Source organism: Eleutherodactylus coqui, chromosome 3, assembly GCF_035609145.1.
Source record: "Eleutherodactylus coqui strain aEleCoq1 chromosome 3, aEleCoq1.hap1, whole genome shotgun sequence".
NCBI lineage: Eukaryota > Metazoa > Chordata > Amphibia > Anura > Eleutherodactylidae > Eleutherodactylus > Eleutherodactylus coqui.
In genome coordinates, this window is record NC_089839.1 from 36,413,511 (window position 1) to 36,430,619 (window position 17,109).

General features: G+C 43.3%; 1 protein-coding gene across 2 annotated transcripts in view; it reads right to left on the reverse strand.

Annotated features, from left to right (window-relative positions):
• Positions 1-5,536: 5,536 nt before the first annotated feature.
• Positions 5,537-17,109, reverse strand: part of AFTPH (aftiphilin) — a 74,237-nt gene continuing 62,664 nt past the window's right edge. For both annotated transcript variants that reach the window (XM_066595484.1, XM_066595486.1), the window contains 2 exons: positions 9,833-9,956; positions 5,537-5,929 (listed from right to left, as the gene is read on the reverse strand). In XM_066595484.1, coding sequence (XP_066451581.1) covers positions 5,785-5,929; positions 9,833-9,956 — 269 coding nt within the window. In that variant the 3' untranslated portion in view covers positions 5,537-5,784. The remainder of the gene's footprint in view (positions 5,930-9,832; positions 9,957-17,109) is intronic.

Here is a 17,109-nt window from a genome sequence, read left to right on the forward strand (position 1 = left end):
GACTTCACTATATAGAGATGTCCAGAGTGTGATCGGCAATCGGGTGAAGGGATGGAAAAATGTGTTTTTCCTTGGAGTGGCCCTTTAAACAAGTGTGTCAATCGTGTAAGTCGTGACCAAGTAAGAGACCATTTATCTTTTTTTTTTTTTTTATTATTTCTGTGTAAGCTAAAAGAAAATGTACACGCTTACATTTCAAAAGAACTTGGGCATGCACTCGGACCTTGCTGCTACAGATCAAAATTTATTTTTTTTCCATAGGAATTTTCCCATAAATTTACATCCCAAAGTCTTCAATGTATGTACAGCCTAAACCATAGCAACCTATGATTATGTCTTTATTTGTACACTGTGCAAAAAATCAGAAGGATAGTGGTACAACGACAGACACAAAAAAACTAAATTACAGTAAATCAGAAACATTCATATTATTTTGGTCCTTCTTAACCCAAAATCAAGTTGATTAAGCCCCAGATACTTGTACTTTTTAAACACACAAACAAAAAAACGGAGCAAGACAGACACATGGATGGTCAGTGATGGATGGTTTCGTTGTAAAAGCCCCGTTCTAAAACCTGTCCTGGCTGAATAGGTCATCAATAAGTTGATCATGGGGTCCACAGCTCAGGATCCCTGGGCCTACGGTTGGTGTGGCCAGTGCTGGAGGCAGAGAACACTGTCCATATTGAAGCTGTCCAGGTTGGTAGTGCAGGCACAGCTCCCATTGACTTCAGTAGGAGCTGCGCCTGCACTACCAAATTGGACTTCTGCAATGTTGGAGGCGCCGTTTCCAGGAAGGTCAGCCCAGCAAACAGGTGATTGGTGGGAATCCTAAGCGGTGGACAACGGCTATATCCGTCTTGAGTAAATATTTGCATTCTCTGTTAAATAATAATGCTTACTTACTGTATTTACTACAACAGGTATTTCCAGAGAACTCACAGGTCCTCTTTAAAGTGACCTTCCAGTTGCAGGCAAACCAAGATGGCCGTACCGCTTCTCCAACTACCTGATGCACACTGGACATTAGTATGGATTGGTAGTCTATGACACTACATAATGGTCTGATTGGCCAGTAATGTTCACATGAGCAGCACTGGCCAATCAAAGTAGCGTGAAGCATCTTAGACTAGCAATGCAGTGGGCATCAGGTAGTTGGAGAAGCGGTGCGGTTATCTTGGTTGGTCCAGGAGCGGAGGTTCACTAAGTTATTTCCTATCTATAGTCATTTCTGGGAAAGCTGGGTGATGAGGCTCACTGGGGTGGCCAATAGAAATAGGAGATATTCGGATATCTTCCTTACACGGATATTAGTAAAGAACGATATTGCAATACTAAGACTTAACATTGCAGCACACACCTTTCTGTAGCTACAAGTCCTCTTCCTGACCTTAAAAAAGAGACGCTGTCACCTACCTTTAGTCCTATGAGCTAAGCTTATGGGTGAAAAGTGGGTGACCCGCTGAGTCCGGGGATGCTCATGTCCATGACCGTGTTTTCCAGCACGTGTAACATGTATTGCGTGATGCACACACGATAAAAAGAGTCAATGAAAGTCAATGGACTTTCATTAATCCATGCACACCGGCGTGTGGACACTATGTATCGATACGCAAGCTAAAGAATTTGCAGCATGCTCTATTTCTCTGTGTGAGCCGTATACATTTGTATAGGCTTAGTATGATGTGCTGTCCATACGGATCCCCGCTATGAAACAGAAAGGGGGATTTAGCGAGAGAAAAAAAAAAAGTCAAACTGCGCATGTCCGTATCTGTGATACATGGGCATGCACAGTGCAGACGCAGCCATACACGGTCTCTACCAGCAGAGCGTATGGTAACAAAATGGGTAAATCGCCGTGGGTAGACCCACAGCGTTTTACGCATACGCTTGTGGGCATGAGCCCTTATACTTACCTTGGTATCAGGGCTGGAAGCCAACACTCAGTGCACTAAATTGTGCTGCTAAGTAGTCCTCCCAGTATAAGATTAGAATGGATGGACTACTTAGCAGCGCCGCTCAATGCGCAGACACCGCGGGAACGACGGGAGAGGTAAGTATAACTCCTGCATCCACAGACTGAGCGGGTCACTTATTTGTAACCCAAACCTGGCTTAAATGGCTAAGAATAGGTGACAGAGCATCTTTAAAGGGCATGTTCACATGTTGCTGATTTGCTGCAGATTCTATAGCAGATCTGCAGCAAATCAGTGACACCTGAAGGAATCCTAAAAGGGGCTTTTCAAGACTTTCAAAAAAAAGAAGTGGCTGTGCAGTACTCACATTTTAGATGTCCAGTTGATTCTGTGCAGCTGCTGTAGTCCTGGTAGCTCCTGCAGTGATCACATGACCATTACAGCCAATCCATGACCTCAGCATCACATGCCGTACATGGCAGTATCATTGCTGGAACGGTCACTTGAAGAATGGCATGTGACTGCTACCAAAGTTTCTGGGACTTGAGCAGCTGCGCTTGATTGGTTGAACCAGTGAATACTGCATAGTTTATTTTCTACCATTGCCTGGCCAGTAACATTTTACTGAACGCCTCAGGAAACCCCTTTAAGTCCCAAGTCAAGACAGGAGAAGGTCCTCACAGTGCAGTTCGATGAAGGCATTCCTCTCGACTCAAAGTGCCATGTGGGCCAAAAAGGACTTCAAAGACTTTCGTGAATACCACAGCGTAGACTGAAGTGTACTGTACTGAGGACATCAACATGGAGTTGGGGGTGTAAATCTAGTGGACTGGAGGCCACAGAAGGCCATAAGCACTAGATAGGAGTAGGCTGATGAATGTACTATCGTTGAACAAACAATCGCTAACATCCGTGGAGCTATGCTCAACGTAAGGTGTCCATATACCTTCAATAGTAGTCAGCAGACTCCCACAGACACGCGAGGTCTCAGTTCTTCCTACTATTCATGTGTTCTACATGGGGATAGTGGAGAAAGCTGTAGCTTTCTGCCAGGGGAAAAAGAGGAGGCACCCGTACACGCAAGAGCTGTCCAAAGACTTTGCCCAATGTGTATGGAGGCCTTTACTGGTCATGCATGTTCAATGACGCCAAAGAATGACCATTTAATGGTTGAAGGAGTTTCCACTAGGGGAACATGGTTTTTAATAGAACGATCGTTCATGTAACAGCCAAATGCACCATGTATATTGAAATACTAGTGGCTATAGGATAAATATTTAAGCAGGACTGACGTCTTTCCAGGTGATGATGGTCTATCATCCGTTGACCAAAATGAGCACCTGTTGAACAATCATTTGGTTGATATTGTCCACTAATGTCTATGGGAGGGAGAGTAACATTGTCTGCAGCCCTGGCATCTCCACTAATCTCTCCCGTCTCCAATTGTAGGTGTGGGAGAAGAGAAGTAGATGACTATTAGTGTTGCAAGTGTGGAGCTGCAAGAATATGTGCCACTCGCTGTACCCCGTGAAGCCCTATCTTACCCTTTACATGTGCCGATACAGTATCAGACAGATGGCCACTAAGTAAGCTGCTACCATATGCATTGCAACAAAATGTTGGTGTTGTCAGCTGTATTATTTAGTTCATCCAGTGTAGTCAGCCCCATCACCGACTGTAGGCACTGCATTTACTGATTGCATTGCCTACTACTCCATTCCCACCTCCATATCAATGGTCCGTGTAAGAACTATATAAGGAGCAGATCCTATCAGAGAAAAGCAGGGGATACAACAAATCTGCCTTGTTATATAGGAAAGAAACATGGATGTGCAGCACTTTGAAGGTGCCAAGATGTGTATTGCCGGTTGGCTAGAAAGCTCTGTAGCCTCAGTATGCATAGAAAAACATGGTGGAAGAGACTAGACCTCTGACAAACCCATGGTGGAGCTCCCAACACAACGCCGATGGCCATAAACTTTTACCACTGGCCACCAAAGATACCACTGACCTGTGTTGGATTAGAATGCTCTGATCAGCTATCAAAATCCACCATCCAACTGTCTGACGAAGAGGCGCTTGGTCTCGAAATGCATTAAAATCTTGCTTACAATAAAGCTTTTAGGGTACATTTACACAGTGGAATCTAAAGCGTAGTTTTCAGCACAGATTCTGCCTCTAAAACCACAGCAGAAATCTTCGGCTAAGTCGCGGATCTCGCTGCGGATCCACAAGTGGATTTAGCCCTGCCAATGGGCAAGATCCACATCAGGATTTTCCAACATGGATCTGCATGACTTGACATGTGTGGATCTGCAGTGAATCACTTTCCACGCAGATTTTGCCCACCGACAGGGCTATATGTGTGCAGAACGGCGGCAAAAGACGCAACAGAAATACGCGACATAGTTGTTGATTTCTGCAACTGTTTTAGGCCTCATGTCCATGGGCAAAAGATCATTTTAAATCCGCAGTGGATCACTCGCACGCGGATGCGCATCCCATAGGGATGCATTGACCACCCGCGGGTGGATAAATACCCGCGGATGGTCAATAAAAGTGAATTTAAAAAAATGTGGGAGCATGAAAAAAAATGGACATGCTCCATTAAGATGCGGGTCTCCCGCAGGCTTCTATTGAAGCCTATGGAAGCCGTCCAGATCCGCGGGAGACCTAAAATCAGAATATACTCACCTGCTCCGGATCTTCCCTTCTTCGCGACCTGATCTTCTCTCCGTCGCGGCCGGATCTTTTTTTCTTCGGGCCCGCGCGTGCACGCGGCACGCCGTGCTCATCCGCCGGGCCGAAGAAAGAAGATCCGGCCACGACGGAGAGAAGATCAAGCCACGAAGAAGGGAAGATCTGGAGCGTGCGGAGAGGTGAGTAATTGTTATTTTCAGCCCTCATGTCCGCGGGGCAGGAGGGACCCGCTACGGATTCTCCATGGAGAATCCGTAGTGGGCCTGATTTTCCCCGTGGACATGAGGTCTTAGAGATGAAATCAGTGTAGAAAAAACAGCGTCGGATTGCGCCGTGTGAACATACCCACAGACTAGAGTCACAATGTTGAATCTGTGCCAAAAAATCCACATTAAATGCCGTTGTGTGAATGTACCCTTACCAGCATTTTTGTCTCTTAGGTCGCACCAGAGCTCTAGCCATTTCCATCACATTTCTCAATGCATAACCAGGCATAAAATTTAATTCGGAGGTCCGCGACAGCCTATATTGGAACAGTACTGGCGGCCATATTGGTTATCACCCAGCTTACCCAACACAGAGGAACTTTTACAAACTTTACAGAAGAGGACAACTTCACAAGACCTACCAGTACGAATGCTCTAAAGCCAGATTCTGCAGTCGGCATCATCTCAGAGAAAATTTAAGTTAACACACAAAATAAACACTGAACATTTAGATGTAACAGTACAAACAGCTTCAATACAGCCAGGAGCAGAAGTTAAATGAAAAAACAAAAAAGGGAAAAACAAAAAAAAGTCACCACGACAGGCTCACAGGCAGTGAAGGTTTTGCATGTTCACTTTAGTCCATTTTTGATTTCTGTAAGAAAGAATCCACCAGTGTATGTACCCAGCACGTCAAAGAAAAGAGAAACAAAGTAACATTACCCCTCGCCTTTATATACAAATTAATTTGAAGATTTCTCATATAAATGAAGTATTCAGTGTTGAAATATACATCAGAGTATATATATATATACCCTTTATAGTGCCGCTTACCGACAAATCAGCCAAAGTGATTTTATGAAAAAGCAAGAACACTTTCATCCTCTTCTAAAAAGTTTGGATATAAAACATCCAATGCATTTTGGATTCTTTATTAGGTTTCTTAGTTTTTGTGTGTGTCATCAGTCAACCTTGTCTTGAGAACTTGTTAAAGGTGTTAAAGAGACCGGGAACATCAACACCTTCGCATGCATGAAGGACAGGTCGGGGAGGCTGGCAATGACCTTCGCAGCCTCTTCACTAAGGTTCTCGTCCTTTCTAGGTTTCCTGCGAGGAAGGAGAGGAAAAACGACAAGGGTTAATCTAAAGAAATATCCCAAAGATCAATACAATGATAAAATCTCCTAAATGACCCAAAGTACCATGTATTTGTATATACTTCATTAGGCTCAACGGTTCTAGGGGTGGTACAAAGGATCACAAGTGTCTTGCAACGAAAAACAAAGGCAGCCCTTGCAACCCATAAATGGGAAGTTGCACGTTGCATCTCTGCAACAAGTGCAGTAATAGAAACACAGGCCTATATATAAAATTGCACGACTGTTTTTTTCTACTAACCCCATAAAGATGCAAGGTTGCACATTTTGATCAAACCACATAGGACTATCCACCACATCCAGTGATGTTTCGTTACTTACTTTGTCGCAGCCATAGCTTAGATGCGCCTTCACGTTTAACTTTGTTAAAAGTATTGTCTTGTACTTGTTTTTTGTTGCATGTGCATTAGTGTAGGTAGGGCTGCCTTAATTTTTGCCGTGCACTCCATTCACCCATCTGTCCTAGGGGCTTCCGTCAGAGGGTAGAGCCAGGCATCCAGCTTTCTCAATGATTTGGAAGCTTTTTGTTTTTTTTGTCTAAAGAGGAGCCTACAGAATTAGGAACCCATCCAATAAAGTTTGCCTGCACGTGGCGGATGGGCCCACTTGTTTTGATCAAAACGTGCACTGAGAACCTTGCAAAGAACCTTGCTTTTTTTTAAAAAAGAATTTTCTAAAATGCACCATCTTCTCCTTACCCTCTCATTTGCTGCTGTTTGCACCCCATTTCATGTGTGAAAGTTCTGATTTTCAGATGATTTTCCCCATTTTCTACTGTTTGCAATCTACTTTCATTCTGCCAGTAGTTCACTGTCCTGACTTCCTTGCCCTTAATTCCCATGCTGCACTGCATTGTCTCTGATCAAATCAGCAGGGAGGCGGTATCCGAATACCCGCCCCTGTGCTTTCCCAGGATGATCAGGCATTTAGAGACATTCTGGCCAAATGGTTAGTAAAGCCACTATGATGTGTGTGTAATGTGTGTACACGCACACATACAAACAAACAAACCAACAAACCCACACTCTGTAACCGCAGGAGAGGCAGAAATTGTGGAGATCATTATCACCATCTCTGCAGATCTGTCAGTGTGTAACTGTGGGTGGAGCTCCCTGTGAACATAGCCCCTCCCCCTGTTGCTATGTAAATATCCCTGTGTCCTTGTTACTACAGAAACTCTGTACCCAACAACAGAGAGTGGATTGCAAAAAAGCTGGAAGGGAGACTCCTAGTGGCAGATAATTCAAATGCATATATATCAGAAAAATGCTGCGTTTTTGCGATTTTTGTGTGATGTGATTTTTAACATTAGAAAGTCCCATTGAAAAAAAAAATGCAGTGATATTGCAGCGTTAAAAAAAACCTAGTGGGTAAAAGCCCTAACACAGAAGTTGTCTGGAAAGTTAGTGTCCCTTTAAATTCCAGCTCTCCTCTATTCCTCACACTGATGCAACCCATTAGTGGAATGCTGTATGCCATTCTCTATATAGGATCACCTTTTGAACTAGAAAAGGTTCTAAATTCTTTTATGTAAATTATGATTAATTGCAATATTATTTCAAATCGGTCTGCTGCTTCTGTCACACGCAGAAGTAAGTAGTATTTGGCGGTGTGGATGGACTGAGAGGCTTCTGTATCCTAATAGTCTGTCTTTCTAGAGCAGAACTCCAGCAGTATAGAGGGTTAAATCTCAGATGTGCTGCAGCTGTCTGCATGCAGACACGAGGAGGACATGCATATCGTGTATGCCCTCAGCGCATCTCCTTACTCCTTTTTCTGCCTTTGTTAACATGTGATCAAACAGACTACAATATAATCCCCCCAGGACAGTCTTGGGCTTCACAACCAAGTCACAATTAGCATATGTAAAAACGAATGCTAGCGCTGGTTTACATAAGCGGCAAGTGTCGGGGTCATCAGCAGCAGGCTCCTTGTCTAGACGCATAAACCTGGCGTGTCGTACGAGCGCTCTACAAGTATGTCACTCTTTCTCGGTTGCCATAGAGACCTGCAACAAGGTTAGATTTGATGCAGATGCACAACGGCGACGCGCCGAGAACACGAAGCGGTTCCAACCTCCCTGAAAAATACTCATCGTGCGAGTGGTTAATATTAAAGTAACCCCCAAGACAATGTGTCACTTATTACGTCCATATATAGGCTATATGGCGATTATGAAATGACTAATGCTCTTTAACCCCTTAGCGATAGTGATATATAGCTAGCCTTTTATTTTTCTATTTTTTTTAGGCCCCCACTAAGAGCCATAGCATTATTTTTTATTAACTTGAGGGCTTGCTGTATTTCTTATGTTTTTATTTTTTAATGGTGCCGCTGTGGGGTAATGTACCTTTTAACTTTTATTTACATTAGTTTTTTTCTATTTTTGGGGTATGGGAGTGATGGAGACTGAAATTCCAATTCACCATGCGGTATAGGTGTTCACTTCCTTCTTTGGGTTGATCTGATATTTTTTATTTTTCCGCCAATGGAGCTTGTGACTGCTTTTTTTTTTTACCATTTTTGGGTACATACCATTTTTTTTTTTGAGAGGTGGACAAAACAATTATGTTTTTTTTTTCTTTTTTACATTGTTCACTGTGCGAAATAACAAATATTTTTATAGTTTAGGTTATTTCAAATTCGGAAATGAAATCCAATTTTTAGTCCCATGGGGGTAATTGTACATGCAATCATCCATCTTTTGCATACTACACTGCACTACTTACGTAGTGTAGTGTGCCATGTCTATAACAGACAAAGCCTATTTGACCCTACAAAAGCCTATGACACATAGGAGACGCGGAGGCCTCTGTTAAAGGGTTTTCCCAGGGATTTAACCCCTTTCAGAAGGAGGGACCCCTAGCAATCACCTGAGCTCACCCCCCACACACTGTAGTGGGCCAGATGCATTCTGTAGCACTTCTAGCTCCGACCCCAATGCGGATGGAGTGGTAGGTCTGGCCTGCGACAGTGAGTGTTGGGGCTAAGATCAGGTGCTTGCCTGAGATCGGATAGGTCATTAGTACCGGTGGGTGTTAAATGCCTGGAAAGCCCCTTTAATCCTGCAGCTGTAACAGAATCCACCTGCACAAGTTAAAAACTGTTACTTTAAGGAAGTCGGGGGAAGAGAAGACGCTGTAAACCAGAAGGAGCTAGGTGGAGCGAGTTTCCGTAGGTGTGCTCAGAGCGAATAGGAGTAGACGAGTGTACTCATCTGTGGAGAGTTCCTCCCGTGAGCAGCACAGTAAAACTTTTACTTAGAACGGTCTTCTAGGCCGTGAGCAGAGGGAACCTGGTCTGCGTTCCTTACTTTGGAGAAACCGAAACTAGCACAAGACTCCTGACCGTTACCGTCTCTCCTGTTCTTGTTTTTATGGACCTGCCTCAAAACTGTCAAAATTGTTGGAGATTTCAGTTGGACTTTCTATTAAACCATTTCCCATTTGCCAGAATGAACATTCAGGCTCCTTATGAATCTTTTCCCAAGCTTTAAGAGTCTGTCCACGACATAAGGGGAGTATCAGCAACGGCCCCGCAAGGTAATCCCGGGAAACCATTGCTGTGCCTTCGTCATTCACTGAACCTGAGGATTTGGGGCCTACTACCTCTACAAGTGGCATAGTTGGCAGGATGAACCGAGGGCCAAGACAGACTCGTTAGGGTCTGGCCATGGGTTTGGCCGCCAAGTCTGAACTCTCCAACTTTTATACGTTACGATGTTCAAAATTGGATCTACATTTTTAAAGTGCCTCGGAAATGCGAAACTTCACTTGAGGGTAACAATTTCAATACATATTAGTTTTATCTGCCCCCCAGAACCCGTTTGTTTGTAGCTGGTTTGAGCGTTTACCTTGCAGATGTGCTTGTGGTTTCTGCCGTGGACATCAGTCTTGCAAAGGCATCGGTCACCTTGCTGCTGGCATTGGAGCATTCCACCTTTGCCGTTGTCAGCGCGTATAGCTCAGGATCCACACCTTTTAGCATAAAATGATAATCAGTGGTGGGAGAAGTCAGCAGAGGCAAATCATAGTCACCGATCACAAAAACACGCCACAATCCTCGCACTTCTCCAAGTATCTGAGTGCTTCAGTGACCGTATCTGGATTCAAATGGGGGCTAATGGGGCCGTGCCTGCAGAGGTACACGATGGAAAGGTCATTGCACTGTGATGATGGAAGCAACGATATTCCTTATAGGTATAAATGGATAATGCGCAAGACATAAGAACGGGAGAAACACGTGAATGTTATGCAACTAAAACCTAGCCGAAAAGGTCTTCAAACTGCTGATTATCTGCTGACGTAGGTCTATGAATAAGCAATGAATACACTCAGATACTTAAAGAAGTATGCAAAGGACACGCACTAAACCACTCTACTATAAATCTACTACTAGACACTACGCAAGCTTGCTGAAGCATTAGGGACACCAACAAATCAACAGAGACAGGTCATAATGGTCCGAACAGGCTCCTCCAGAAGAAGGAACACATGAGAACTGTTGATAAAGTAGTTAATTAATAGACTACTACAACCCGCGGCCAGGTTCTTCTTGAGAGAGGTGCATGTTCATTAAAGATAAATTTTGCATGACTGTCATTAACTCCCTCTTGTCACATTTTTCGATGCCATTTTTTTCATCCCCACCTTCCAAAATACTTGCAGAGCTTAATAGGAATACTAAGATGGAAGGCGTGAAGGTCTTCACTGGGCCTCCATTTGCAGTGACCACCACCTACCAGGGTGATCAGATGATGGAGAGCCCTTTCTCTCTGTCCAACCACTTAGATGCCAAGGTCACCATAGGAGTTAACCCTGATATTGGCTGATGCAGATGGGTGCCCGCTGTATAAACACACCCAGTATCTGCTACGCATGTGGTTGGCACAGCTCCTGAGCTCATTGCATACAATCCCTTCAGACTTCAGGGTGGGGTTAAAAGTGTGGCCCCGTGAAGACATCATCTTTGTATTTTGAGGCTTGCAGGATGTTCAAGTGATCTCTGTGGGAACAGTTTCAGAAAACCCTAAGGATTGCCTTAAATTCTGCTGTTAAGGGCCACCCATTGTGAATACATGGTGGTCGGTCACAGGTGGTTTATAGAGTGGGCTTGGGAGCTGAGCCAGCTCCATACCCATTGGGTGTCGGCTGTTTGACAGTTTACTCCCACCTGCAAATGGAGCGCTCACCTATCTCCAGCACTCCTAATGACACTGGAGCTGCAGTGTGACTGTGCAACCCGCCATCCATTCACTGATGTGGGAAAAGAAGCCAGGAATTGAAGAGGATGGTGGCAAACCGGGACCCCCGTTCTTGGGATTGGTGGGAATTCGAGTGGTCTACCAGTTTTCACCCATCCTGCAGATGGGTGAAAACTTGACATTTCCTCCACTAGCTGGAATACTCCTTTAGGTGGAAGACCCAATTCAACTTTTTACCTACTTTGAATTATAGGGTAGAAAGTGGTCGGCATTAAGGGCAACAAATCTTAACGTGTCTCTCCTGGTTTGCTCCAGAAGATTCCCCAACAGGTGACATACACTAGGGAAGTGCTGTAGATTAAAACTACAGCAAAACCTCTCCAAAAGTCCATGTCTGGATAAGAAAGTGGTGTTCTCAGTCTAGATTTTCAGCTCCACCATATACACTCCTTGTCAAAAAAAAGGCAAAAAAAAAAAGCGTCCCCCTACAAGTTGTCGGTATCAAATGAAATTTGCTACAAAACAGTCTGTGTGTAATTGTAATATTGCCATAACTAAGAGATTACAGTATCAGAGCAAAAGGGTCATTTATTGTAGAACACTGAACCCTTGAAGGGAGGCTCTAGTACCCTGTTGTATCCAAGCTAGAGCCGGTACAAGATGTGATACGGGCGTGCATGGAGGAATACAGGTTCCGTATGATATCCTGTGGCATTTTGTTCCATATTTGCTGTAGCTGAGCCTCTAGATCATGCAAACCTGTAGGCTGTCAAAGTTGGGATCCCAGATGGTCCCATATTGGCGTTAAATCTGACAGCCAGGCAGGCCACAGAACAGTGGCAATGTTGTGGAGACATTTCTGTGACCCCCTTGTGTGTGCAGAGCTGCCCTTGCTTGTCGGCCGATCACATGATCCTATCTATACTGGTGGTCTGTTGAGGGCGCCCTGAGCCCAGTTGCCTTGTGTGGGTTTCCTCATGCATCCACTGGTCCCAACCCCTCCCTAACAGTCTAGTGAGAATGCCACAGGTGCCGGGCAATTAGTCGATACGACCATCCATCTTCCCATATTCCAATAATGTGCTTCCTCTCAAACTCTTAACTGGGTGAAATCTCTTCGATTGGTTGTAGAGGTGTCTTGTGGTCAACAAGCTCTACACAACTGGAAAAAGAGGTTACTAGACACAAGGAGCCTCTAAAAGCCTTCTTGTAGGCCAAGGGTGGAACCACTTTTAGGGCCTCAGGTGGCAAGCCAGTTTCATCCAATCATCTGCATATCGGCCTGAGATGTAACTGCATGCAGAGATTTACCGCAATACGATAACTCCTTCAAGGAGTTGGATTTTTTTTGACAAGGAGTGTATTATGCATTCTGGCCATCATCTTTGAGAAGCCCACTTTTCTATGCAATTTTGGGTGATTGTTATTTCAGGGATTTTCACTGTATGTTCATTTTTAAGAAACACCGGCCAACGTCGAAAATGTTTACCACCAAAGAGGTGGTAGATTACAGAATGAAGTGTAACCCCTCATGGAGCACTATTCTAGCATTTCTCCCTTCTTCTTGTTCCTGGATGAGCACTTGAAGGAGAATAAGAAATTAAATAGAATTCTCTGCAAAGCCACCAAATCCCAAGTAAACACATATATAGAACCCATAACGCACGATGCAACTAAATTGGACAGCCACCACTGCACCACCAGCTGCTATCACATGCCTGGGAACTTCCATTACAAGCTGACCATAACTCTACTTATTGTATTATCAGTGTGCATCTTCCCGTGATATCTTGAAGACCAAAATAGAAGAGATTACGATTTTATGACTGTGTTAAACAAAGTTCCCTCTATTCTGATATGTTTAAGTCCAGTCAGCCAAGTGAACAGCTTGGCACTATTGTACTTGTAGGTCAACCTTTGAGTTCCGAGGCATGGTCGCTACACACAGAGCAAAACCACTCCCAAGTGTTCAGCAAGCTCTAACAAATGACTTTCCCAGAAACAAGTAAAACACTTTGTAGGTTATAGAGTTAGTATGAACTACTAGAAGTGGATGAGGCAATATCTCATATTTCATGAGAGGGTTTCCGAAAAGACTGCTAAAACCGAAGCATTTTTTTTTTTTTTATGTCTCAAAGTGACCAGAAATTCCTGGAGAGTTAAAAAGTGTAGAGTTAGTAAATAGGTTAGCATCGTGAAATGAGTAGCATGGCACTCCTTGAAGACAAAGAAGTGAAGTACAGTTGAAACATTTTAGGGAAGCCCATAAACCCAATGTAATATCCAGCTTATCTAGGAACTTACACTAGCTTACTAAAGTAATTGGACACCTGAGCAAGAATCCAAAGTAGTATTTATTTCCATATGTCAATACTTAGTGGGGCTCCTTTGGCATTGGATACTCTCCGTGGCATACTTTCTACTAATGTACGATACACTTCAGCTGGTGAGTTCTCTAAAAGATGATGCATTGGCCCATGATGATCATTGGACAGTAGAGCATTGGAAGAATGTTCTATGGAGTGACAACTCCACACTACTCCATCTTTATATCAGATGGAGGTACCCAGGTTTGGAAAATGCCTAGGGGAACACCTTTTGCCCGAGTCTGTTGTGCCAACAGTTAAGTACAGTGGATGTTTCGTTATGGTCTGGGGATGTTTTACATGGTATGGTCTCAGTCCATTGGTTGTAGTGACGAGAACCATGAACATGGAGGTGTACCTTGAGACTCTAAACAATAAATGTGACAAAACTCTGGAAACGATCAGCAAACTTCCAAACAAGACAACGTGCCTTGTCAAAAAACACTCTTTTACGTTTGTTTGAGGATATGGATGTTCCAAGATGGGACTGGCTGACCCGAACCCTACTGAACATCTTTGGGACGAACTGGAACGTCGGGTCAGAATTTACTAGAGGTTTGCTAAATTGTATCAGACATTAGTAGAAAGTATGCCACGGAGAGTATCTGATGTCATTAGGGCCAAAGGAGCCCCACTAAGTATTAACATATGCAAATAAATCCTACTTTTGATTCTTGCTCAGGTGTAGGATATCATATATATCAGTCAACCATTATTATCTGAATATCCCCTGCAGTAGTAAAACAACGCTTTATTTGTATGCAAGACATTAAAGAGCATCTGTCAGCTGGGACATGCTGTCCAAACTGCAGGCATCACGCTATAGAGCAGGAGGAGCCGAGCAGATTGATATGTAGATTTTATGAGGAAAGCTTCAGTATTACTTGTATATATTTATTCTTCTGCACATTGCAAGCTAAAACAGTCCAATGGGCGGTGCTATCGGTGATTAGCAGCTATTTCTGTATGTACAGTCATAGCTGTCAATCACCGATAGCTCCGCCCATTGGACTGTTTAGCTCAGAATGTGCAGAGGTATAAAGGAATATAATAAAAGTTATACTAAGGCCTCATGTCCACTTGTACACAGGGATTCCACTGCTGAATCCCACAGCGGAATCCAGCAGTGCCCGTGGCCATGGACTGGAGAATACATTTCTTACCTGTCCAGATCTAGCGCGGGTCGCCTCTGTCCTGGCCGGATCTTCTTTCTTCAGCATGGCGGATGCATTCCGGACGTACCGGCGACATGCCAGACGCATGCGCAGTGCATTTATTTTTTTTTATTTCCTGCGGATCGTCCACAGTGACAGCTGTGGCTGTGCCACGGACAACGGCTTCCATTGACTTCAAAGGAAGCCATCGCCCGGGATCCGCAGAAAAATGGATTTCTTCCCACGTGTGATCCGCCCACCGGGAAAAAATATCACATCTGCATGCTTTAAACTGCCTTGCGGATGCTAATGCATCTCTATAGGCGGCTAGAGGTACGGATCTCCAGATTGGGGGGGGTTGGGAGACTCACATGGATCTTATAATTAAAAGCCGCCCGTAGACATTGGGCCTAAACCTTTCCCCATAAAACTACATATCCCTCTGCTCGGCTCCTCCTGCTCTATAACATGATGCCTGCAGTTTGGACACAGTGTTCCACTTGACAAATTCTTTTAAAACTTTTATTAATAAAAGCACCAAATGGTTATTAGTTGTGGGTCTTACTCAAGTGGGATGTAGAAGATTGGAAAAGCATGGCCGTTTTCTTCCAGAAAGAGCGCCACCATTGGTCTTGAGCTGTGTGTCTAGTATTGCAGCTCAGCCACATTCATGTTACAAAGCCATGCTGATACAAACACACCTTAATATACAAGGTTACTATAACAGATACAGACGCTGATATAAAGATACTGACATTGAACCAAAACTGTTACAGGTGGAAGGATAGAGTTGGGATGAAAGTTTTTAGAACTTTGTGACATTAGCATCAGGAGAATGCTGTAGAACAAGGCATTATAGAACACCATCACATGGAAAGACACTGACCGGCTATGCAAAAGGAAACCCGTAGAGGAGGAACAACTGGATGGTGTAACTGGCTCACACAGACATGTACCATAGGCATGCAAAGCGTAAGACGTATATTAGAATACATGGAGGTATTTTGGATCAAAGTGCATTTCTTTTATAGCAACCCTGTATATTAATATAAGTATTCATTGTATTTTGTCATTTTACAATTTTAACCCCTTAGTGACGGAGCATCTGTTTTTTTCTATTTTCGTTTTTTCCTCCCCCCTTTAAAAAAAAAACAAAAAAAACGTAATTCCTTTATTTATCCATCGACATCGCTGTATGACGGCTTGCTTTTTGCGGGCCGAGTTGTATTTTTCACTGGTACTATTTAATGTACCGTATAATGTACTGAAAAACCTTTTAAAAATTTTAAGTGGAGAGAAAAGGAAAAAAAAAATGAAATTTCACCATCTTTCGGTGCGTCCTGTTTCTACGGCGCACAAACTGCAGCAAAAATGACCTGATAACTTTATTCCATGGGTCAGTACGATTACTACAATATCAAAGATATATATATATTTTTTTGCTGTACTACTTGTGTTTTTTTCAGATATTTAATTTTTTTTGTTATTTTCTGTGCACAATAGTTTTTTTTATTTTTAAGACGACATTGCTGTGCAAGGGCATTTTTTTTTGTGGACATCCTGTAGTTTGCGTTGGTAGCATTAGAGAATACATACGACTTACTGATCGTTTGTTATAGCATTTTTTGTTGAAGAAAGAAATGCGCTTTTTTTAGTCAACCTGTCGTTACTTTTATTTTTTTTCTGACGTTCATCGTGCAGGGTAAATAATGCGTTACTTTGATAGATTTGGACTTTTTCGGATAAAGCGATATCAAATATATATTTTTGGTTTATTAGTTAGATTTTTATTATAAATATGGTAAAAGCTTTTTGTCTGTTTTTTTAAAACTTTTATTTATTTATTTTTTTAATTATTAGCACAACTTTGTTATTTTTACTTTTTTCTAGTCCCCAGAAGGGACAACAACTTGCGATATTTTGATCGCTCCTGCAGTATGATTTAATGCCATAGCATTACATCATACTGTGATCGGACAGTCAGTCTATCAAGCCACCCCACGGATATGCATTCTGCCATGGCAGCCCTGGGGCCCTTCAGAAGGCTCCCGGTTGCTATGAAACCTGCATGGCTCCATGCAATCTCATGGCAGGGGGGTTCGTACGGGCCTCCCAAACATTATTCGGGGTATTTAAAGGGTTAACAGCCCCGATCCGCCACGCAGCTACTGTTGCCGCTGGGTGTCAGCCATAAGAAACAGCCGACACCTGGGCTGTATGAAGGGAGATCACCCTGCGATCTCCCTTCATACACGTTCTGCAGAATGTAAAAATACTATAGGGCTGTCACTAAGGGCTTAATAGCAATTTCTGGAAATTTAAATGCCATTTTGATACTAAAACGGACCTATCAGACTCTACTGTACTCTGCTACTTAACAGCAGAACAATATGGGGACAACTCCGCT